Source organism: Balaenoptera physalus, assembly GCF_965194825.1.
Source record: "Balaenoptera physalus genome assembly, chromosome: 20".
In the NCBI taxonomy this organism is placed as follows: Eukaryota; Metazoa; Chordata; class Mammalia; order Artiodactyla; family Balaenopteridae; genus Balaenoptera; species Balaenoptera physalus.
The window spans coordinates 40,659,433-40,685,040 of NC_138901.1; the positions used below are offsets into that span (position 1 = coordinate 40,659,433).

At 38.8% G+C, this 25,608-nt stretch overlaps 2 protein-coding genes across 9 annotated transcripts in view; both read left to right on the forward strand.

The window, feature by feature from the left end:
- Positions 1 to 1,488, forward strand: part of LOC309649734 (uncharacterized protein) — a gene marked incomplete at its 5' end in the record, with an annotated part of 131,763 nt that extends 130,275 nt beyond the window's left edge. For all 7 annotated transcript variants that reach the window (XR_014257257.1, XR_014257258.1, XR_014257259.1 and 4 more), the window contains one exon: positions 1,106 to 1,488. Coding sequence is in view for 2 of the 7 variants with exons in the window: in XM_082440163.1 (XP_082296289.1) it covers positions 1,106 to 1,228 (123 nt within the window). The remainder of the gene's footprint in view (positions 1 to 1,105) is intronic.
- Positions 1,489 to 7,564: 6,076 nt separating this feature from the next.
- MED13 (mediator complex subunit 13) overlaps positions 7,565 to 25,608 on the forward strand; it is a 96,255-nt gene continuing 78,211 nt past the window's right edge. Inside the window, exons 1-3 of one of the 2 annotated variants that reach the window (XM_082439868.1) lie at positions 7,565 to 8,410; positions 10,246 to 10,480; positions 18,879 to 19,047. In XM_082439868.1, the coding sequence (XP_082295994.1) occupies positions 8,345 to 8,410; positions 10,246 to 10,480; positions 18,879 to 19,047 (470 nt within the window). In that variant the 5' untranslated portion in view covers positions 7,565 to 8,344. The remainder of the gene's footprint in view (positions 8,411 to 10,245; positions 10,481 to 18,878; positions 19,048 to 25,608) is intronic. The other variant, XM_082439869.1, reaches the window with a different exon arrangement.

Genomic DNA, 25,608 nt, shown 5'->3' on the forward strand with positions numbered 1-25,608 from the left:
CAGTGAGAGGCCCGTGCACCGCGATGAAGAGTGGCCCCCGCTTGCCGCAACTAGAGGAAGCCCTCGCACACAAACGAAGACCCAACACAGCCATAAATAAATAAATTAATTAAATTTAAAAAATTAAAAAAAAAAAGAAAATGTGTCTAATGAACTGGGTGATCTAGCTAGGGAGATTTCCAAGCAAAGGTTTCTTCTTGTTGCTTATGGTAAAATGTGAGAGGAGAGAGGTAAACTAAAGGAAGAACTGTTAACAGTTTAAACAAAAAGGAGACAGAATTTGATGGTTTTGAAAATTCTCACCTTCTCTGAATGGCAAACAATGCTAAAATTAAGATGTAGCTTCTGAGCTACAAATCCAGGGCGCTGCTAGTAAAACATGGTCCTAAGATGAAGCCAAGGGAGTGATTGTAAAATCTTTTGTTACAGTCTCAGAAAGATTTAAGGTTGTGCATCAGAATACTATTTGGCCAGACAAAAAGTCCTCTAAAGAGATTAAAGGTATGTGTCACACAGTCTCTCAATAAAATGATAAAGCACCTAGGAAGCTTAAGGGCATTGTCCATCAGTTATCTCACCAGAAGCTCAAGTTAGAGAAGAGCTTATCTGAAAGATATTTGTAGGTGTGGCTTTCATCTAATGGAGTGGACCCCAATAACATTCATGGAAGGCTCATAACATTTAAAAAATAGATATGTATGCAGAAACATTGCCATCTTGGACCAAAAGGGTTAGAGACAGTACAAAATGAAAAGAGGTCTTTGGACCCTCAAAGTTCCACTGGCAAGAAGTAGGCTGAGAAAAGTTCTCAGTGGTAAACATGGGCTATCTTTCATTAAAAAAAAAAAAGGGAGAAAGGGAGGATGACTCAGGGGTCAGATCCAAAACTCCAGAACATGGAGCTGAGAGCCAGGGAGAATTATTCCCAGGATTTGAGACTTAATGAAGGAATGTTCAACATTTGTTCAGCTGGTTTTCAGAATTATAATGGACCAGTGACTCCTTTGTGCCCGCCATTTTCCCGCTTTTTGAACAGTTACCCTGTTACACCTGTCTCACCATGGTGTGTTGGGTGTATGGAGGGGCACATAAGTTGTTGTTTTAGTTTCACAGGGGGAGAGGAACTGTACTCAAGGGGCTGTACTTAAGGAACTACACCCAAGGAGCCTCAGCTGTACCTGGACCTGATTTAGAGGAGGAGATTTTGGACTTCAAGCTGACGCTATAATGAGATGAGACTTTTGGTGACTTTGGGAGGAAATGAGTGTATTTTGCATGTGGGAGGGACATGAATCATTGGAGATCAGAGGATGGACTGTGGTAGCCAGCCTCCAAGATAGCCCTTAATTATCCTTCCCTCCTTGTATTCACACCCTTGTGTAGGCCCCTCCCACACTCTATCACAGTTGGTCTGTGTGACCAAAATCATGTAGCAGAAATGATGGTAAGTTACTTCTGAGAATAGGTTATTAAAAAAACTGCACCTTCCATTCTGGTATCTCTGTCTTTCTCTATCTCTATCTCTTGGATAACTCCCTATTGGAGAAACAAGCTGCCATGTTGTATGCAGCTCTAAGGAGAAGGCCACCTGGAAGAATACTGAAGCCTCTGGCCAATGGCCAGCTAGGAACTATGTCCTGCCAACAACCATGTGAGTGAACTTGGAAATCAAGTCTTCAGCCCTACTCTAGCCTTGAGATGACTGCAGCCCCAGCCAATATCTTGACTGCAACCTCATGAGAGACCCTGAGCCAGAACCACCTGGCTAAGTCACTCTCCGATTACTAAACCTCAGGAACTGTGTGAGATAATGAAATGTTTGTTGTTTTAAGATGTGAAGTTTCAAGGTAATTTATTATGCAGCAATAGATAACAAATACACCAGCCCAAGAGCCAGGACTTCACAGCAGAAGCTGAGAGACCACAGAGGGAGGTCTGATGCACTCTTGCATATTGCCCCATCATCATAACACCTAGTACAGAACCTTGCTCATAGTAAATTTCAGTAGGTATTAAGTGAATGAATGAGTGAATGTCAAAGCCAGTGATAGAAATGGTATAAAACTCTGTTACCTTCATCTATATTACTATTAAATCCCTTATATACTCTTGGTAGAACTAAGAGATTCTAGAATAATCTTCCTATTTTCTTGGCTGGTCACATCTTTTGAACTCCTTTGAACCTTTTCTTGGGGGAAGAGAACAATAAAATTGCAAACCGGTTTGTATCTTGGCAGGAGTAATTATCCTACGTGACCAAAGTCCTGCCTGGAACCTTTTAGCAGGAGGAGGAGGTTCAGCAAACTGCACTTGTCTCCTCTCTCAACTTCGGCTACTCTGAGAAAAATCATCTGCTCAATAAGAAAGGAATGCTCAGCATTTTGCAAAAGTGATTTCCTCTACTTCCCTATCTTCCTTGTTGATACCTTGATGGAGGGACTAAATGTGAAACAGAAAGAAAGGATGTTTTCAGATAAGCTCCTCTTAATTAGTTCAGGCCTCTTCACTTCCTGCCTGGATTACGACAATGCCCCCAACAAGTCTCTTGGCATCTTGTTTCTAAAAACAAATCTTAGCTCAGCACTCTCATGTTTAAAGTTTTCAGTGGTTATTCATCCTCTTCTGGACGAAATCCAAACTCTTCATGATTTGGCCTTGAGGGTTACTTCTTCAGCCAAATCTTTTCTTACCAACACCAGGCTTTCCAGTCCTCCCCCTATTCCTTCTGTCCCTCTCCTTCCCCTCTCATCTGCATCTTCTAGCTCCACCCGACTCATCCTTCAAGATTTATTTTCAACTGCACATCCAGGAAGTTTCTCTTGAGCCCCTCACAATAGATTAGCATACTTTACAGACCTCTTCGGCCTTGGGCAAGTTGCTGTCTAAATCTCAGTATCCCAATCTAGAAAATTGGGATAATATAGTATGTACTTACCTCAGAAGCTTGTGTCAAGGATTATAGATAATTAATGCAAAATACTTAGCACAGGGCCTGACATACATTAAGTATTACATATTAGGTGATAAATCATACCAATGATTTAATCCAATCTCTTTATTATGTTTGAGGAAACAGAGATCCAGAGGAGTCAAACAACTATCTCAAGTAAAATAAAGATAGGGGGAGGGGAATATCTGATTTGCTTATGAAGGTTTACAAGCCAAATTTCAAAGTGAGGAAATTAGGGGGAACTGGCTTCAAATTTAATATTAAAATAAAACATGTATTGAGAAATAAATGAGGTTGAGAGTAGATGCTGTACTACTAAGAAAAATGGCAAGTCAGGGCAACTGTCAAGATAATTCAGGATATTTGAGGCTTAGAACTGAAAAGTGTTCTTACTGTCTCAACTTGCTAATTTACTATCTGTTTATTTCTATTTTCAACTAAGAGTGTCTGTGCATTCACTAAATAAAACGGTTTGTAATGCCTCAGCCTTTTGTTTTCTATTAAGTACAACATTAAACCATTAACATGACTTTAAGGAAATCAATATTGTCCCCGGGCTCAAGACCACTCATTCCACAGCTTAATTGGTCCTTAGCTTTCAGCTTTTGACTGTAGACTTGTATTCTCCAATATAGTAGCCACTAGCCACATGTGGCTGTTAGGCACTTGAAATGTGACTAGTCCAAACTGAAATGTGCTTATAAGTGAAAGTACATGCAGATTTTAAAGTTTTGGTTAAAAAAGCAAACCATCCCAATAATAAATTTTTATGTTGACTACATGTGAAATAATAGTATTTATGTTACATTGGGATAAATATAATACATAACTAAAATTAATTTCACCTATTTCTTTTTCTCTTTTAATGCGGCTACTGAAAAAATTTTAATTATTTATTTAGCTCTTATATTTCTACTGGACAGAGCTGCTCTAAACCCTGGGATTTTTCAGGATCAGGAGGGGAGCATAAGTCCTAAGGCCAAACATTGCCCTTTTCTGGACTTTCTCAGTCTCAGGTGATGTAAGTCTGTCACCCTTCCTGGAGGCCTGGCACCTCCATTTTCCCATTCAGAATGGAGCCCTTAAAAGGATGAAGAAGTTAAAGAACAGTTTTATTGTTTTATTTTTTATTTTTTAACATCTTTATTGGAGTATAATTGCTTTACAGTGGTGTGTTAGTTTCTGCTTTATAACAAAGTGAATCAGCTATACATATACATATATCCCCATATCCCCTCCCTCTTGCGTCTCCCTCCCACCCTCCCTATCCCACCACTCTAGGTCTTCACAAAGCACCGAGCTGATCTCCCTGTGCTATGCAGCTGCTTCCCACCAGCCATCTATTTTACATTTGGTAGTGTATATATGTCCATGCCAGTCTCTCACTTCGTCCCAGCTTATCCTTCCCCCTCCCCGTGTCCTCAGGTCCATTCTCTATGTACAGAACAGTTTTAAATGTAGATCACTGAGTGAATCCATGTTTCAAAGAGTGGAAGACAATAGGTGATTATTGACTCAAGGCAACCTCTCAGTTCATCTTAAGATTCCTGGTTGGCTCTCCTATTTTACTTGGATTATCTCTTTTAATTGTCACAACAACGCTAACATATATATGTGCTATTATTACATGCATTTTATAAAGTAGTAAATGGAAGTTAGGGAGCTAGCAGGCATGGTGTGGAGTTTTCATCCTAGTTTGTCCAACTGTCCAAGTGCCATATCTAGCAAGATTATGAACTCCTTGTGTATCCTGTATCTTGTCCTTACATGACCTGACTGACACATTGTAGATGACAAATATGTGTAAAGTGTAAAATGTATATATAGTATGACTTCAACCATATATATATATATGATATATATATGGAAAGTCATGGGCATATGGGGGAGTAATATACATTTAAAATTTTTTCATCTTTACGCTTTTCTGTATCTTCCAAACTTTTGACAACGTACATATACTGTTACTTCCCTTATTCTTTAACTCACACAGAATGTCATTTTAAGAGAATGTAGGTGGCTGCTGACACGTTCTCTGTATGCCGATATTGCCCTTTTCTCTCCTCCCCATGTTTCCAGTCCTCTCACAGTTGGTGTCCCCTTCCTCCACTTTGCTTCTCAATTCTTTCTCTCTCAATCTCTCTCTTCTACTTTTTCACCTCTCCCTCCCGCCTCCTCCCCCCCCCCATCTCCCTTCTTTTTGAGAAGATTGACATTCAAATGAAAAGTCAATCAAATGTTACTTCCCACCTGGTGGGTTTCAGGCAGATTCTATCTGCCTCTGGAGTCCTGAGGAAGGTGCTCAGGTTGTGGGGGGGGGTGGGCAGTGGAGGGCAAGACTTCTAAAGAGGATGGTTTTAGATAAAAGGTGGGGGAGGACTTTTCAGAGTGACAGAAGCAGTGGGAACAAGGGTCTGAGGATTCCCTCAGGGAAACAGAGATGAGCAGAGGGTCACTTACCTTACTGGGCCTGGAGATTGCTGTCTCCCAGTGTGGGAACTCGGTTAGAAAGGATGTGAACCTTAGTTGATTTGAGCTCCTGGATTGAATTAGTCCTGGTTGTATAATTGACTTTGATATGTGGCCTTTGGATCTGAATTGGGTTTAATAAGATTTAACTGTTTCAAAGGGCTTTATAAGAATTCATTTTATCCTTCAAATCTGATTTCAAATGCTACCGACTTTGAGATGCCTGCTCTGATTTTGGTGCTCCTCTTCCAGCACTCCTATTGTGCCATAGTTGATACATACATATTAAAGCAATTACCTACATTGTATTTTATCTTATTCTGTGGGAAATGGTTCCTTTATTGCCTTGCTTCAGGAATCTTTAGGGATATGCATGTATCTTATTCATATTTGTATCCCAGGCCTAGCACAGACCAGGAACACACTCAGTTGAGCATCAGGTGCTCAATAATGATTTTTAAAAATATATTAATAGCTAACATTTAGTAAATACTGTGGCAAGCCCCATGCCTGCACTGTTTCATCCACCAGACGCTTTAGGAGAAAAGTACTTTCATTATTTTTTAAAAATATTTATTTATTTATTTATTTTTAAATTTTTGGCTGTGGTGGGTCTTAGTTGCGGCATGTGGGCTCTTCCTTGGGGCTCGAGGGCTTCTAGTTGAGGCACGCGGGCTCCAGAGCGCGAGGGTTCTGTAGTTTGTGGCAGGCAGGCTCTCTAGTTGAGGCGCGTGGGCTTAGTTGCCCTGTGGCATGTAGGATATTAGTTCCCCCACCAGGTATTAAACCCGCGTCTCCTGCATTGGAAAGTGGATTCTTTACCACTGGACCACCAGGGAAGTCCTGAAAAGTACTTTTATTATCCCTATTTTACAATGAGAAAACTGAGAGTAAGAGAAATTAATTTGCTCTAAAGTCAAATTTGATCCAAGATCGGCAAGTGACAGAACTTTTTCTATAGACCTTTGGCTTCAAGATCTGGACTCTTCACCACCATATGTGAATCTATATAGGTAGAGGAGGAAAGCTTTTTAATCCGTGGCTGAAGAAGTGACATATAAGAATCCACCATTATTTTACAGAGGCAATTAAGATTAAAAATTGGTGAAGTCCTAACTCACTCACTGATGTCTCCAGTTTTTTGAATCACCTTTACTTCTTCGTCCCTCCTTCCTTTCCCCCTTCCTTTCTCTCTGTCTCTGTCTCTCTCTCCTTCTCTCCCAGCTAAAAGTCTCGGGCAAAAAATGTTTGAACTCCTACGTTGAAGTGTAATCCAGTCAAGAACTAAATGTTTTGTGGGAAAGGGAACTAACGTTTTATTTGACTCCTACTTTTTACCATTCATTCATTTGCAAATTTACATCTATCAAGCACCTACTGTGTGCTAGGAACCTTTTTTAGACACTAGCGATGCAGCGGTAAACCAAAGTCCCGGTTCTCACGGAGATGACACTCTAGTGGGCACTTTACTTACACTGGTTCGCTTATTCCTCACAATAGCCACACCTAATGATGACAACAATAATAGATAACTCCAAACAGTGTTTATCTGTCCCGGGCACTGGGCTACGTGCTTTCTTTGTGTTAACTCAATTACCACAACAACCTGTGAGGTAGGGGATATGTTTTCCTCATTTCGCAGATGAGTAAACTGAGAAACAGAGAGGTAAGTGATTTCGCTCGAAGTTCGAACCCAGGCAGGGTGGCTCTAACTCCCAGGCTGTTAATCACAGGCTATATTGTTTCGTTTATGCTTCTTAACATCACAACTTTCAAGTGACCGAATCCTCTCTCAGATCATCTGACTCCCAAGCCCAGGGGTTTGCTCTGCACCCCATGGCCTTGTGGAATAAATGAGAACGGCTTGGAATTTTTGCAACACTTTCTCTTCCAAAGAATTCAAACTGATTTCAACATAATTCTCAGATTTGTGATGTGAACCCTCTTGTACTGTAAATTCTCCGGCAAGGAGAAAGATAGCGCCAGGGCCCCGGTCATCTCACACTGGCCGGGGCACCCAGCAGGTGGCGCTATTTTAGTGGCCACCAGCTGGCTACCCCGTCCCCCTGGGCTCACCGCCTCTGCTGAAAGCTTCCCGGCCCTCCCTCGCTCCCTCCTCTCTCCTCCTCCCCACGGAGCCCGGGCCCATGTGACCTTCAGGCGGCCAATGGGCGAGCAGAGAGGGCGAGCTGGTCCCTGTGGCCGCCATTAAAGCGAAGGGAAAACCCGTGAATTCGGATTAAAGGGGGAAAAACACCGCCCGCTGGGCCCACAAAATGGGGGAGACTACGGCGTCCCGGCGGTGAGGCCGCAGGAGAGCGGACGCTGGTCCGGCTTGGCTCAGGGACGACACGAAGACACAGCCAGAGAATGGTCTGAGCCCGCAGACGCCGCCACCACCTCCGCCACAGAGGAGACTCTGGGCTTAAGGACATCGCCGCTGCCGGGCCGGGGGCCTCGGCTTCTCTCCCGGTTCTCGCCCTTCCCGCCCCTCTGCGGGCGCCTCCCTGCCCGGGAGAACCCTCCAGGGCTTGGGCTCTGCCCTCTCGGACTCGATTTTAATTATTTATTGTGTAATTTATTATTTTTTCTTGTGGCAGGGGCACACATCCCCTCTGTCCCCCAGAGAGGGACGAGCGTCCGCGGGCTCCGCGGCGGCCTCAGTCCGGCCGGCCGGGCGAGCGCGACCCTCCCGCCTCCGGCCCTCGGCCCCGGGCGGCTGGGTGCCGGCCGGGCGGCGGGGGCTGCTCGCGGCGGCGGGGGGGTGGGTGGGGAGGGCTGGCGGCCCGGCGGCCTCCTCTTCCACCGCCCCCCCAACCACCACCCCCCCGCCCTCCCCGGTGTCTGTGTTTCTCTCTCTGGTCGGAGGCGGCGGTAATGGCGGATGGTGGGTTGTGGCGCCGGCGGCGGCTGCTGTGAGGGACGATGAGTTCCTCCTTCGTGCCGAACGGGGCCAGCCTGGAAGATTGTCACTGTAACCTCTTCTGCCTGGTGAGTGCCGGGCGGGGGCCGCGGCGAGCGGGCGGTGGGGGAGGGGCCGCGAGGTGCGCCCTTGGGCCGTGGGGGAGGGGGTCCGGGTCGGATCCAGATGCCCGAGTCCCCGGGCGAGGCCCAGCCGGAGCCGGCGCCGCGGCGAGCTCCGCACCAGCCCGGAGACGCGTTCCACCCCCGCCGTCCTGGGCTCTGTTTTAGGAGTGTCGGCCTTTTTTCTTGTTTCCGACTCCTTTTTTCCTCACCGTAGTCTTGTCTTCAACTTGGGCTCCTTATCTGGCAGGACGCTGGCATTTCCCTCTCTGTGTTTCTTGCTTAACTGTTGGTTTTCTCCTTATTGACCATGAACCCCCTCTTCCCACTTTCCACTATCGCCCGTTCTCCCACTACCTCACTCTGCTCATTTGGTTTCTCCCAGTAAACAGGACCCCGGAACTTAAGCACTCTTTTCGTTTTGCGTTTTTTCATATGAGTCAAACTGTAGGGGGTTAGTTTCTTCCTTGGGTGACTTCAGACTCTGTGTAAAAAACAGTAAATGCCATTTCGTATGTTTTCTGTTTAAAACTCTGAAAAGAGTTTGCCATTTTGACAATTTCTGGCCGTCTTGCTTTTATTAGAACATTATGTTTGTGTGAGAGGGGAGCGGGCTGATGGAGGAGGTGCCGTGGTTCTGTACTAAATGTTTTTATGTTTGTCTGTTTTGCCTGCGTTTTGAGAATGTTTTGAGGAGGCTGCTCCTCCTTTTATTGGAAAGTCAGGGGAAGCTGGATGTAGGGAAGACAATTGTGTAGGTTGGCCCAGGTCTGGGAACATCCAGTAAAGACTTTCAAAAGTACCAACTGTTGCAGAATTCAGTCTTCAACTAGATAGTAGCTTAGCTTCATAAATGATTTGAAGTTTCGGTAACTTTCTTTTTTCGTTTTCCCTGTCCTATGAGAAATATTAAGAGAGTGTGTGATAGGTAAGTGGATTGAGTGGGCGGAGCACAACTAGTTGGCAAGTGTAAACTGCCAGTCGTGTATCAGCAGTTTCATTTTTGGCACCTTAGGCTTTGCACCTTTAAGTTAGATTAAAGAGTTACTGAATTCGCTCTGATGAATTTCTTTCACGATGCTAAATTGAGCTCTTTAATGCCTTTCCGCCTTATAAAATGTTTTCGTGTACAATATCCATTGATCAGCATCTCTTCAGATGTAATAAGACAAACAGGCTTTACGTTTCTGTCTTCTCCAACTCAGTCTATTTTGGGTACTTTTAGGATCAGGTTCTTTGAAGATAAGACTAGCACAAATCTGACGGTTCTTTGTGAGCAGCTATTTGACTTTTCCTAAAAGGGATGTGTAAAGATTTAACAAGGTTTTTTTCAAATGTAGTTCAGATTTCGTTAGAGCCATGACTTCTATAAACATGGAATGATGAATCTTTAAAAGTTAATTTTGTTATAAGTTTGACACCAAGGAACAGATGTAACCAGTTAGAACAGAACTTAGGACATAGAGTAAATGTTTACTCAGTGTGCAGCGTTAAAGTACATGTTTATATTTAACATTGTTAAGTTTCTTTTATTTCTCCTTGGGACACATATTTATTGACTTGCTATTCAGTGACATGTCAGTATTAATTTTTTAACTGTCTTTGTTCTTTTCCTTTAATTTTTGGTTGCTGAATTATCAGAATAAGCTTTTTTTTTTTTTTTGGTCAGTCTGCTTTAATATCGTAAGCACGTGTTAAAAAATTGTAATGTCTTAATGAAATAAGGGACTTTAATAGTGAGTACTTTTGATTTTGAGTGAATACGCAGTAATAAAAAAAAAATCATGCTTTCTTTTCTTCAGGCTGACTTGACGGGAATTAAATGGAAAAGATATGTATGGCAAGGCCCAACTTCTGCCCCCATTCTGTTTCCGGTGACAGAGGAAGACCCCATTTTGAGCAGTTTTAGTCGCTGCCTTAAGGCAGACGTACTTGGGGTTTGGCGGCGAGATCAAAGACCTGGAAGAAGAGAATTGTGGATATTTTGGTGGGGCGAAGACCCCAATTTTGCTGACCTTATTCACCATGACTTGTCAGGTGAAAGCAACTTATTTCTAACTAACGATATAGCAATGTTGTATACTTTTCTGAAAAACATTTGTTTTAAAAATTAAGATTTTTTTAGTGGAACATTGTTGAGTATGAAACCAGATAGAAATTCAGCTTCATGTTTTATTTCACTGGGGTTATTTTATTTTACTTAAAAATTATGCATATTATGGCAGGTTTTTTAAGCCTGGAATAACTTTATTCTTTTACCACCTAGCTTTCTCATGAATTTCTGGCAGACAGGGCCCAAGGAAGGCATGTTACATTAATTAACTTAAGAAAAATGGAATTGGGGAGCATTTCCTAACAAAGTCATAAAATACTTTGGAAGCCAAGTGTAACTCATCTTTGAGTCGGTTCTGCCACTGCTTTCTTCTGTATGAATGTGTAGACAGTTGTAGAAGGATCTAGAAATGTTGTATTGTAACTTTCTCGTGTTTTTTTCCCCAGGCATATAGTTACTTTATTATTTTTATTTGTGGTTGTTACATCATTAACATATGAAGGCATATGTTAATTTTCTTATTCTTGGAAAGTGATACTTTTATTTTAGATACTGTTCCATCAAAGACTGTCTTTGATATGAAACAGTGCCAACTTGTTAGCTTTTACAGTGGGACATGGGATCATAATCTGAAAAGTGAGAGAAATAATTTTATGAGCAAATCAGTAAAATTACTTGTCTTGTTTTCTTAATATTTAGGACCAAATGTTACTTTAGAAGGAGAAACTATAGCTCTTCATGTAATTACTGAAGCTTGTGTTTACTTTAGAGTCCATGTTAATTGAATCTTCGATAATAGGAGTGTAAATGATTAGTTGTTTGCTGCAGGGTACCAAAGACTTCAGCAAGATGTAACATAATGATTCTTGACTGGAAAATTTAGGATTTTTAGATAACTAAAAAAAGTTTTCTTATTGGAAGTCGAGTACTCTGACGTTTCTATTATTGTTCATTTGACCTATAGAACCTATTTTATTTTTGGATGTAATGTAATCCAGGTGACTATCTCAAACAAGCACTTAGTAAGACCAGCGTTTTTGAGGGAATATGTGTGTCACATTTGTTTTGATAGTTGCTTTTTACCTTATAATGAACAAACCCTTCAGTGTTAATACTTATTTTTGAGAGTGCTTGCAATTCTTTTATGATAAATGCTTTCCAGCTTTTCCAGCTTTCCTAATAAGATCCTGCTGGAGAGTCTAGCCCTTAGTTTTAAGTATGTAGTGTGGTTCAAAATATGTTAAACGATGTGTTTGTATATACGTGTATATACGTGTATATGATGTAATATTCCTTTACAGCATCAGCAAGATGATGCTTTGTAATTGTCATGCCAAAAGCTAAGCCTGCCAGCTTCCTTTTTTCTTTCATTGACTTGGGTATGCTTGAGTTACTTTAATCTTTAAGTGGTCATAAAAACCACCTTACTGAAATATTTGTGAAGGCTGTTTTACTGTTGTTGATAACTATAGATACACTGTACTGGCTGACTTGGGGTTTCAGTCTTCTCAGTAAAGTTGGCAGAGCATCTGAACAGACCGTCCCCCACCCCCGGCCCAGAGTCCATGAAACACATTTTGTGGAATCAGAGATAATTTTAACAGATACGTAGTATGTCTTACCTTAGTAGGACTAACATTTTGAAAATTAAAAGCCTATTAAAGTTAAATGTAAGCTGTTTTGATGTATATTAAAATATTATGTGGGTATTTTTTTTCGATGTTTCATGTATTGTGTTTAAATATGTTTTCTCCTGAAACTTGTTATATAAAAAAAAATTTCTTCTCTAGTTTAACTGTTTTTTAGCATATTTTCTTAAAAATGGTAATACCGACACCTTAAAATATTGATTTGAACATGATGAAAGTAGTTTTGGAAGATTAGGCTTGTCAGATTTTGCTGAATGTCATTGAATACTAAGAATTTATCAGAGTGAAAGCAATTGAAGTAGTAAAGAAAAATATATTAGTAGTTGTATGTAATCATATTTACTGTTCTAAGTCTGTCCTGTACTGTTTTAAACAGGTGGTGTAGCCAATGGTATTTTTATAATGTTTTAGCTTTTTTTTTTTTAATTTGTCGTTTACTTTAGAATGTTTTTACCTAAATCAGACATAGCTTAGAGAATAATAAGGTCTTTGCAGATAGAGTATATTTGTCGCGCCCTTTTGTTTGCTCCAGGGACACCGTCTGCCTCCCTTTTGGGGTAATTAGTCTGCCTCTGTCTCTCTAGCTAACCCCTTTTTCATTTCTTCCCATCTGTGGCACTCTATCCCCTTCCTTTAAGCTCCCCTGAGAAGAGAGCAGCTGGACAGTAGGGGTGGCATCAGCTGCAGGAGGCAATCCTGAGTTCCAAGTGGAGGTGTAGTAGTGAGGAAAGGGGAACCGGAAGGACCCAGGTGGTAACAAAAAGCTGGTTAATTTAGTTTCAGCGTGCTCTTCACAGGCAGTGTCCTTCTGTTTGCTTCAGCACCTACCACATCTTGTGACTGAAATATTTGTGATTATGGTGATAATGGTGCCTCTCTTGTTGGTGAGGGAAGGAGGGAGGCATTCCTTTTTGCAGATTAGAATTCTCAGTTTTTCTTATTAACTCAGTAATAAAAGTACAGAGTTGCCTTTGCTTAACCCCCTTAATCTCCTTTGTGTCATCCATAGCGTATTTTTTTAAAGTAACTTTTTGTTTTAAAATAGTTTTAGATTTACATAAAAGTTAGAGATAGTATAGAGAGTTCCTGAATAACAACCCTCACCCAATTTCTTTTATTGTTAACATCTTCCATCAAAATGTACATTTTTCACAGCTAATGAACCAATATTGATACATTGGTATTACCTAAAATTGATACTTTCTTTGGTTTTCTTTTATTTTTACCTAATGTCCTTTTTCTATCCTATGATCTTATCAAAGATACCATATTACATTTAGTTGTCATGTTTCCTTCAACTGTTCTAGACTGTGACAGTTTCTCAGACTTGCTTTATTTTTGATGATCTTGATAGTTCTGAAGAGTTTGGTCAGGTTCCATAGTGCCTTTTAAATTTCTGCCTGCCTCTTACATGTAGCACATGTTTGGGTCACCTTCCTTTCAAGATTTGCTGATATGTAGAAATAGAATGTAAACTGGTTTTATTGCTAATTGGTAAAAGTCTGTTACAGCAAACCAGATCTGATTTGATACATACTTTAACTCTCAGTTACTTGTTTTGTAGCAGTAGTGGATACTATTTAGTAATTTGCAAAGACCTGATGATTTTTGGGTCAGGATTTGTGCTAACTAGTACTGGCCTAACTGTTAACGTTCCAGAAAGATAATTTGTTCATAATATCCCTTGAATCCCAAAGCCAAACACTTTTTTTTTCTTTTTCTTTTTGCTCTGTTCCCTCTAAGAGAATGGATAGTTTGATCAGTATCCATATGTTTTGATAGAAAAAGAATTGGAGAACAGAACTCCTCTTTGATTACAACATTTTAAATTTTAATTTTTTTTGAATTTAAACTTTGTAGCAGTCCTCGTTCAGTGGTTGTGTGATAGAGATGTAAATGTGGTGGTGGGAAAATTTTAGCTTAATTCCTCTGGTCAAAAGTCTTTATATTGGTTCTTTTAAGTGTACTGTTAGTTTGTTTCAGAGCAACGTTGTTTCATTATCATTAGTGTGTTCTTGAAGGAGAAGAGTTTTGTGGGTATTTTTATTCTGTGCCTTACCCTTTTTTGAATTTTATTGCTGTCATCATTGGCTTTTAGTTTTTCCCTTGGAACAAAAATAAAAACAACTGCTCCCTCTCTGAGGTTTGCATCTTAAAAAGAAAATCATAGTAGCTAGAATGTGATAAGACTCTTTGAGAAAACTGATACCTTGAGAACTGAAAAAATAGAATCAGTCCGGGCTAAAAATATTTATTTTTCCTGGCTCCTGTGGTGTATATATATGGGATTTTAGCAACATGTCCAAATACTTTTCATTATAACAGAATTTCATTGTAAATAGTGTCAAACTAAACAGGCCATTGTTTAGTCTTAGAATTTAATTTTGGATGCTTTTACTGAAGGATATTAATTACAGTGGAATTTAACCTCAAGTGGCAGCTTTAACAAGCTTGACAAATAGATAAATAGCGGCCAAGTATAGGAGTTTAGTGTCAGCCAAACTAAAAAATTGTTTTGTTCCCCAGGTAGCCGAAGAGAGTTAATTCATTTCTGTCTTCTGTTCCGTAATTTACTTGTGACCCAACTTTTTATGTTTGCTAGTCTCTAGGGACAACTTTGTTTGCCATGCTTTTTTGTGTACTATCCATTTTGAGCAAGAAAGTGTGTCTTTTAAATCTTCAAATCAAAGGTAAGCATATTAGGCTTCTTTTAAACCAAAATTTTTCAGGTTTTGCTGATCAATAATGCTGCCAGTTTAAGGCTGTCAGTAATACTTGTTGAATGAATAGCTTATGAATGGGCAGTTATTGTTCAAGACAGACACTGAGCTATACATTGAAACATTTCTCTTTATTCTTTCAAGAAATACACAGTATTTTCTACAGTGATCATTTTTGACCCATTTATTATTCATTAGTGCATGTTGCATTTTAATAGTTTGGCAGACTTACTTAGGAAGAGATTCCTTTTTTACTGGCTTACCACTGTGGAGATGTTTAAAGATGTCAGTTTTGAGAAAACTGAGTACAAGTGCTAGGTATATCAACTTTTTTTGTTTTTTTTCCCCCACTCATGGAGAATTATTTTGATGACCTATCACATACTTTTGCATCACTATAATATGTATCCTCAGAAAAAAAATTTTTATGGAAATCAAATTTAGCATTTGAACTTAGGCATTGTTTTCTTCAAATACTTTGTAAAATTTTTTCAAGTAACGATGACGATTAAGAGTTCTAATGCTAAGGGTAATGGAACAGTACTAAAAACACAGAATTGAAACTGTTTTCTCTGGGGATACAGTTACAAGAGGAGGAAAACATTTATTTAAATACATTAAGCAGATTTTTCCATTAGGCTATGGTTGATTAAGTTCAAAAGAGCTAGGTAAAGATTTGCCATGTGTTCCTCCTCCCTCCCTTTTCTGTTATAATACTGGTGTTGAGATTCAAGGACTTACTTTAATTAATGTAAGAGGTGCATATCACTATGTCTTGGGTGGCTTAGTTGTACCATTTCACTTTTTTTAAAAAAAATATTTATTTATTTATTTGGCTGTGCTGGGTCTTAGTTGCGGCATGCAGGATCTTTAGTTGTGGCATGCGGGATCTTTAGTTGTGGCATGAGGGAATCTTTTATTTACTTTTAAATTTTATTTATTTTATTTTTGGCTGCGTTGGGTCTTTGTTGCTGCCCGTGGGCTTTCTCTAGTTGCAGCAAGCAGGGGCTACTCTTTGTTGCGGTGCGAGGGCTTCTCACTGCGGTGGCTTCTCTTGTTGCGGAGCACAGGCTCTAGGCTTGCGGGCTTCAGTAGTTGCAGCACGCAGGCTTAGTAGTTGTGGCTCGCAGGCTCTAGAGCGCAGACTCAGTAGTTGCTTAGTTGCTTCCCGATATGTGGGATCTTCCTGGACCAGGGATCAAACCCATGTCCCCTGCATTGGCAGGCGGATTCTTAACCACTGCACCATCAGGGAAGCTCCGAGGGAATCTTTTAGTTGCAGCATGTGGGCTCCTTTAGTTGCGGCATGTGGGATCTAGTTCTAGTTCCCTGACCAGAGATCGAACCCGGGCCCCCTGCATTGGATCGTGGGGTTTTAACCACTGGACCACCAGGGAAGTCCCACCATTTCACTTTTTATATCTCTGAATACAACATGTAGAAGTACTTTTATTATGGTTATAATATCAAGATACAAGCTTGGCTCAGTAGGCTTCTTGTTGCTAAGTGACACCCCCCCCACCAAAAAAAAACCTTCAAGCTTTTCATTGAATGTTATTAGGAATTATTCTTATTATTTCCTCAGCAATGAAAAATGAAATTATGTTACTTTTGTAATGGTTGCTTAGTTACCTACCATATAGGTGAAGATATACTCAAGATATTTGTTGGCCTTAGAAAATCCTAACAAGTGGTCTGTTTGTTTTATGCATAACTCCCATTTAGTGTTAATGAGCATTGTGGGCATTTGAGGGTATAATGTAAAATGAGTAGTAAATTCACCTGCGTTTCTCTAGACAAAAAAATTTAGAGCAATGAGGGAGAAATGCTTGAATATTAATACTGGTTAATTTTTTAACTATATTTAGTATTCTTAAACTATTTAAGTATAGGTTTAACTGAAATAGATTTTTAAAAATAAAACCATAGAATATTCAGAATTTTATGTGAAAATTTATATAAATTGTATTTATGTAATACAGTCGTATTACTTACTATTCTAAAGATTTTTAATTTACTCTTTTGGGGAAGAAGGCAAATTCAGTCTCAAGTTTTAAGTGAATAATTTTCTGATATTTGAAGTTTATAGTGACTGTACAACTTTGAAATGTAATGGTAACTGTGTGTCTTGGTTCTTTGTTGGTTTAAAACTTAGAAGTAGTCAGAAAAAAGATTTTGGTAGGGGCTACTTATGTATGACAAATGTTACTCCATTGTGCTTCCTAGAAGGTAAGGATTTTTGAGGTAAAAGGCAATAAAAAATAAAAGTACACTAAATAGGTTATAAAGAAGTGAAGAATTCCGGCATAATTCTCTTGGAATTAAGAATATGTGTACTTTTAGTAATCATAAATCACATAACTTTAGATAAAACTCTTTATGTTGTAGGTATTTAATTTTGAAATGATAGAACCTGATGAGGCTGAAAGCAGATTGTGAAAGATTCATTTTTTTTCTCTCAGCAACTCACAAATATGCTTGTGATCTAGACCTTTTAAATAATTAAAGTGAAGTCACTATGTGCCACTTCCCTTTTCTTCTAGCCTGTTTTCTTTAATAAAGTGAAACTTGTAAAATTTTGGCTTTAAATGGAAGTAGATAAGGTTGTCTTGTAATGTAGTAGAATGTGAAGAACTTTTAAAAATTATTTCAACTCTCAAGTATTGTCATTTTCTAAAGCTTACCTCATTTTTTAAGAGCTTACCTTTTTTGAAAAAACACAATTAGTTTATTTGAAAGACTTCAACTATAATTTAGGAAACACTTTAAAGAACAACATAAAATCAACATTAACCTTTGTAGTGGTACAAATTTCTAGTGCAGTTAAAGTCCACTGTCATGCTTTTGAGTTAATGTTTATTCTGCCCATTTGTTGTATAAGTTATGAATATAAACCATGTGTCACTCTTAATATGTGTCTCTGCTTTTATTCAAAAGCATCTTAGTTTATTATTTTTCTATTGGAATGTTATATACATTTTTAGTGTTTAATTAAGAAAGATTATTTTTACTTAAATTGAAGGAAGACCCATATTTATAGAATGTTTATAAAGTTATAGAAGTTACAGAAGGATACTAAATTATATTTGAAATAGCAGTTTAAAATATTACAAAAGTTAAAATGCTGACGGGAGTAGCTATCATTTATAGTAGGATTCCTTGGATGCTTTGTTATAGGTATGAGATGGATAGAGAGTAAAAAGTTTTTTTTTCTGAACTACATCCATACTTATATCAAAATGACTGCATTTTTGTTGTTGGTTTTTTTGTTTTGGTAACTTCACTTGGGTGGTTAATAGATTTGCTGGAAAAATTGAGGCTGTATAGTTAGTGACGATTGCTATAACTTTATATCAGAAGTGCCATTTAAAATTTGTCTTTAAATTTTTAAGTTTCTCCCCCCAAGTAGAGAATCCTATACTGAATAGTAAGCATGGGAATCATTTGGTTGTAATGAGACCTAAGGTGGCTGATAAATGCACTGCTTGTTGGGCTCGTTGCCAAAAGCTTCCTTTTTATCCATCACTTATTTTTATAGTTGAGTTATGGATTAGAATGCTGATGGACATAAAATATTTTGAATTTAATTATTAACTGTCTAGTTTTTTTGGCAAGGTCAGTTTTGTAAAGTAACTAACAAGTGAGCCAGCTTAGAAATTGGCATCTTAGGTATAGAATGTGTAATATTTCCCTTGGTTATACAAATGTCCTTTTCATTTATACAGAAACCAAATCAGTCTGTTTGCAATATATTGTTGCCTTTTTATATGGTGGAAAAATAATTTTCAGGTAATTTAATAGAATAAATGGCACTTTGGCCTTTTATTCTCTATGGAGTAGCTTTGAAACCTGATATTTTAATGTCTAGAGAGATACCGAAGTGATTGTAGCTCAATATTCTGAGGTGAAGTAAGGTTTATGAATTTAGGGATTAAACTATCACACTTTTTACTTAGCTCTAAGTAGATATAGTGCCACAGTGTTACCTTTTGTTTCTTTCATTTCTTTTATAGAAGAGGAAGATGGAGTGTGGGAGAATGGACTTTCCTATGAATGCCGTACTTTGCTTTTCAAAGCAGTTCACAATCTGTTGGAACGGTGTTTAATGAACCGGAACTTTGTACGTATTGGCAAGTGGTTTGTAAAGCCTTATGAAAAAGATGAAAAACCTATAAATAAAAGGTAAGCTGTCTTATTTAAACTCTTACTTGATATTTCTTTAGGCTTGTTAATTTTAATGACTTTATAGAAAATGTGTGATAAAGCAAACTAATATCTTGCAGACATATTCAGGAGGTTAAGTTTGGCAAAGTACTATAAGTATTTAGTTTTCTTTGACCCCTTCATTCTTTCTTTTACACGTTTGAATAATTTTCTTGCAGTGAGGATAGGCTGTGTGTCAATGCAGTGGCCTGACTTGATTTTGGATGATAGAAAAAATGTGGGATGAAAGCAGAGACTTATGCATTGAAGTATACTTTTTTAGTACTAGTGGAAATACAGTCATGGTACTCTGTTAAAATTAAGCAGTATTAATATTTGTTTTTGATGGTGATCTGTAGTCATGTTTTGGGTTGAGGTAATCCTTCTCCTTCTCAAACATCTGTTTTTGCTCTAATTAAAGTAATTTAAATTTGTAATTTTCTATATAAGACATGTTTACTTTTGGGGTGTTTTTCAATTTTCTTCAACTTTGAATTAGGCAAATTTAGGACACTTAATTTGTAGGATAGTTGCAGATACACAGAAGACTTTAAGACCTGTAGTGTTAAAAGCTTTAGGTTATTACAGTTCTCTGATTTAAATAATATAAGGCACAATCTGTTAGAAGATTTAGTCCCAAGCAGTTGTTGAATTAGTGAGACTTCAAGAGAGATGAAACAGTGGTAAGATGGGATGTGGGAAGAAGAGAAAATGAAGGAAATTTATTAGTTTTCCCTAAAAGATGTGAGGATATGAAGTATTGGTTGTGATTGTAATCATTGTTGAGATGTCATTTTTTTATGTCACATGCACATCTTTTTTCATGCACACCCGAAATTTTTTCATACTTCCCTTATTAGTTTCAGTGGAATGGATGACTAGGTAAGCCTGGACAAATCAAGACTCTTTCATTTTTTTCTCTCTGAAAATTAAAATAAACCTTTATTGTCAACAGAATAATTAATCGTACAAGTTAGGACTGCATTCAGTTGCAAATGACAGAAAACCTAACTACCTGGCTTATGTAGGAATTGATTTTTCTCAATAGCAAGGAGTCTGGAGGTAGATAATCTGTTCAATAACGTCATCAAAACTCAGGTTCCCTCAAGTTTTCTGCTCTTTCATCTTTAGCCTTTGGCTTTTATCCTCATGGCCCTAGTAAGTGTTGCATCTCCAAACCTCACTCACAGTGGATTCCAAGCAGGAAGAGGAAGGGAGGGAGGAAGTGAGAAGGGGTGACCCTTGGATCAGAAAGTAGATTCTTTTCTGGAAACTTTAGCTGACGTTTAATTGGCTATACTACTGAGAGAAATATTTTTTTATATGGGAACATTGCCACTCTGAGCAAAATAAGCCTCTGGTTAGTAAGAAGAAATGGAGAATAGATACTAGGTAGGCAGTTAATTAGAGGAAGGGGAATAAGTATCAGGTAGGCAATTAGCAGTGTTCACTGTATATATTTATATAGTTTTAAGAAGTCAAGCTGATTACCAAGATTTAAAATGAAGCGCTGTAATCCTGAGCCCAGCTACTAGATGTGCTCCTCAGAGGCAGTCCCTTTTAATTCTTTTAACTGTCTTTTAATTTATGTATTTAAAAACTTACAAGCAAATACCGTGCTGATTCCTGAGTTTTCTGTTATTTCAGTTATTCAGGATTTAATCTATTGACTTTCTATTAATGGTTTAGCTATCTTACTACCCCAGATGCTTAGACATCGGCATACCTATATACTCTTTTCCCTCTTCCCTTCTCTTTTTTCCCATATCTTGCCAGTATAGTTACGAGATTTGGTAAAAAACAATACCTATTGTTTCAATTACTATAATTTTATAAATATTATTTTCAGTGAGCCATTTGGTATATTAGGATTACATTCCATTTCCTCTCTATAATTTTGTTTTCCCCAGTGTTAATGATTATCTCTTTTTTCACTTAATTATCTATGTCAGGGCTGGTAAACTACCACCACACAGGGCAAATATAGCCTGCCACCTGTTTCTGTAAATAAAATTTTTATTGTAACACAGCCCTGTTCCTTCATTTGGATTATTTTATGCCTGCTTTCACACTACAGCAGAATTGAATAGTTGTGACAAGAGACAGATGACTCCACAAAGCCTAAAATATTTAGCCTAAAATATTTCTCTGGCTCTTTACAGATAAAGTTTGCTGAGCCCTGATCTATGTACTTATTGGTAATTTGCCCCTAGGCTACCTACCAGAAGTATAAATCTCCCTTCCCAACCTTTAAAGAGTGTGTGTAATCTTTTAGTTTCTTCCCTCTCTCTTTCTCCCTCTCCCTCCCTCCCTCCCTGCCTCCCTGCCTCCCTCTGTCTGTCTGTCTCTCTCTCTCTCTCTCTCTCTCTCTCTCCCCCTCCCCCTCCCCCTCCCCCTCCCCCTCCCCCTCTCTCCCCCCTCTCTCTCCCTCCCTCCCTCCCTCTCTCTCTCTCTCTCTCTCTCTCTCTCTCTCTCTCTCTCTCTCTCTCTCAATATCACTATTTGAGCCCTTCATTGTTCTGTTCCAATTTGGACTTCTTGTTCTATAAGGCCTGTTTCACAGCAGTCATCTTGGGAATTCTCTTCGCCTTTTTGTCTGTGTTGGATCCCTTATTTTCTGGATCTCATATTTTCTTTTTTTGTCTTACTGTTTTGGTAGTGCCCATCTACCTGTAGTTTCCTGAAGTACATAAGAACTAATATTTTTGAGATCCTGAATGTCTGAATTACCTCCTTTTCTACTCTTAAGACTTTTGGGCAATAAAATGCTGACTGGAAGTCCTATGTATGTGAATAGCTCTGAAGTTGCAGGCTTTAGTATGGTGATTGGTGAGGAACCTGGCCATTTTTATTTAGAACTGTGCTGTTATTATAGTAGCCACCAGCCAGTTTTAGCTATTTAAATTTCAATTAATTGAAAAAATAAAAATTCAGTTCCTCAGTTGTGCAAACCACATTTCAAATGCTCTTATGACTGCTGGCTATTGTATTGGGTAGTGTAGGTAGAGAATATTTCTATAATTGCAGAAAGTTCTTTTGGATGGTATTGCTTACACCAGGGCCTTTACACTTATAATTAAAATAATACCTTAGGAGCATCACTAAAGAAGTCAGTCAAGGTTTTTTTGTTTTGTTTTTTGGCAGTAAATGAAAGACTATACTTTAAATTTCACCATAAAGCTATGTTTATCTTCTGCCACACCTGTGGCTTTTACACAGTCTCTTTATCTCCATTTTAATTAAATATAAGCACCACAAGATTTAAGGTGGTATATTAGTAGCCATTTTATATAGCTTTAGGATGTCCTTTTGTTGGGTTCCTCAATACCTCTGAAAACCTGAACTTCTAGGGAAGCTAAGAGCTATCACTGTTATGTTTTCTAAGGACTCAGTTCCTTTCTTCTTGTCTTCTAAGGTAGCACTGTCTAATAGAAATATAATGTGAGTCGCATAGGTGTTTTTTTTTTTTAATTTTTTATTTATTTGTTTATTTATTTATGGCTGTGTTGGGTCTTCGTTTCTGTGCGAGGGCTTTCTCTAGTTGCGGCAAGTGGGGGCCACTCTTCATCGCGGTGCGTGGGCCTCTCACTATCGTGGCCTCTCTTGTTGCGGAGCACAGGCTCCAGACGCGCAGGCTCAGTAATTGTGGCTCACGGGCCCAGCTGCTCCGTGGCATGTGGGATCTTCCCAGACCAGGCCTCGAACCCGTGTCCCCTGCATTGGCAGGCAGCTTCTCAACCACTGCGCCACCAGGGAAGCCCCCCGCGTATGTGTTTTTAAATCTGGTAGTAGGCATGTTAAAGAAAGTTTTTAAAAAGGTGAAATTAATTTTAATATATTTAGCCTAATATATCTAAGATATTTCAGCATGTAATTACATATAAAGATGATAAGAACGAGGTATTTTCTTTTCTTTTTTTTTTTTTTAAACTAAGTCTTTGAAATCTAATATGCATTCTGTACTTAGAGTACACCTCAGCGTTGTCTGGTCACATTTACAAGTGCTGAATAGTCATTTGTATATTGGTTTGCATTAACAGCACAGTTCTAGGGCTTGAAGCCCAGCTGGACTTGGTAGTGCTTATTGGTAAAAGATCTCTTCTCTCTGGTTTATAAACCCTCTTGAAATTGTATGCTAAATTGTGAGTGTACTCTAGAATCTCAAAAGTAGGGGAAACTTCCATCTTATGTCAAGGTATCCACTATTTGCCAAGTTGGGCATAGTTACTGTCTTGTTTTTCCTCCTTTTAGCCTGTCAGTGCTAGTCTATTATTAATGTCTGTCATCAAGATTATTATGCATCCTATTTCTGAAGTCTTAAGTCATGATATAATAGTACTTATGACCCATGAAATTTCTCTATGATGCTTGAGCCATTAGGATTTGCATGGTCAGTTTTCCACATTCTCATGCTTTCCAGAAACATTAATGAGAAAAAAAATAAAGTGCTAAGAAAGACTTTTTTCTCTCTCTTTTTTCCTCCCCATTAAGCTTTTCTTACTATCATTTCTTACTATCATTCTTAGAGATTCATACAAATCTGTCTTTTTCAACTATTGGTTTTAGATATGAACCATAATAGAGAAATGTTTTTTTTTTTTAAAGATTTATTTATTTAATTGATTGATTGGTTGCTATGTTGGGTCTTCGTTTCTGTGCTAGGGCTTTCTCTAGTTGCGGCAAGCGGGGGCCACTCTTCATCGCGGTGCGCGGGCCTCTTCACTATCGCGGCCTCTCTTGTTGCGGAGCACAGACTCCAGACGCACAGGCTCAGTAGTTGTGGCTCATGAGCCTAGTCACTCCGTGGCATGTGGGATCCTCCCAGACCAGGGCTCAAACCCGTGTCCCCCACATTAGCAGGCAGACCCTCAACCACTGCGCCACCAGGGAAGCCTGAGAAATTTTTTTTCCGAAGGGAATGAGCATAACTGGCCAAGCAGTGTTTGAAATCAGGGCTTAATATGTATTAAATCAATTCTCAAAACAGACCTATTACTCCAGTTTTACAGTTGATAAATCTGAAGCACAGGGAGGTTAAGGAACTTGTCCAAGGTCGTATTTCTTGCAGGTATTGGAGCTGGATTATAGGGCACGAAAAATGTGAGACAGATTGTGGACCCTGTAGACCACTATATCTCTTGTACCTACATCTTTTTAAAGTTATTCGAAATAGTAAAACAGAAGACTTAAAAATTAAAAATATTAGGGAGTTACTATATTTCCTGAGCACTTGAAGTTGTAAACCAGAATAATATGTCATTGCTTTCTAAGTATTCTTTACTGTGTAAGTAATGTGTTCACTGAGTGAGCAGAAGTATGTACAAAATCACAGATAAGGTGTTTTATTCTGGATTTTAATATAGATCTTTTGTTCATTGAGATATGGTAAGCATACCTGATACTGAAATTACACTTATAAATTTAAGAAATTTATAAAAATTACTGAGGGGGCTTCCCTCGTGGCGCAGTGGTTGAGAATCTCCCCAATGCAGGGGACACGGGTTTCATCCCTGGTCCGGGAAAATCCCACATGCCGCAGAGCCGCTAAGCCCGTGTGCCACAACTACTGAGCCTGTGCTCTAGAGCCCACGAGCCACAACTACTGAGCCTGCATGCTACAACTACTGAAGCCTGTGTGCCTAGAGCCTGTGCTCCACAGCAAGAGAAGCCACCACAGTGAGAAGCCCACGCACTACAACAAAGAGTAGCCCCCACTCACTGCAACTAGAGAAAGCCCCGCGTGCAGCAACGAAGACCCAATGCAGCCAAAAATAAATAAATATATATATATTTTTTAAAAAAAGAGCTTTAAAAAAAAATTGCTCTGAGGGCTACAGAAATACAGATTAATGCAGTGGTTCCCAAAATTGTCTGGATGTGTAATCACCTTGAGAGATTAAAAAAATAACCTGTGTATTAACCTGGGAGTGTGGTCTGGGCTTTGGAATTTTTAAAAGATCTCTGTGTGATTCTAATGAAAGACAGGTTTGAAAACTATTGAACTGATGGAATAAAAATCTAGGAATTAGGATGACTAGGATTTTTTTTGGGGGGGATGTTAATTATTTCAAATAATGTTAAAATGGATGATTGTGAACAGTTGTGCATAATTTTAAAAGTATCACCATAACATGTTGCTATTAGATAACACAACAGAAATAGAAATATAGGACCAATTACATAAATTTTATCAATCCAATGAATAGAATAGGATTCTTTTTTTTTTTTTCATTGTGGTAAAATAGACACAACAAAATTTACCATTTTAGCCATTTTTCAAGTGTATGGTTCCATGGCATTAAGTACATTCACATTGTTGTGCAGCCATCACATTATCTATCTCCAGAACTTTTTCATCATCCTAAACTGAAAATCTGCCCATTAAATGATAACTCCCTGTTTTCTCCCCCTCCCAGCCCCTGGTAACCACCATTCTACTTTCTGTCTCTATGAATTTGACTGTTCTAAGTACCTTACATAAGTGGAATCATATAGTATTTGTCTTCTTGTGTCTGGCTTATTTCACTTAGCATAATGTCC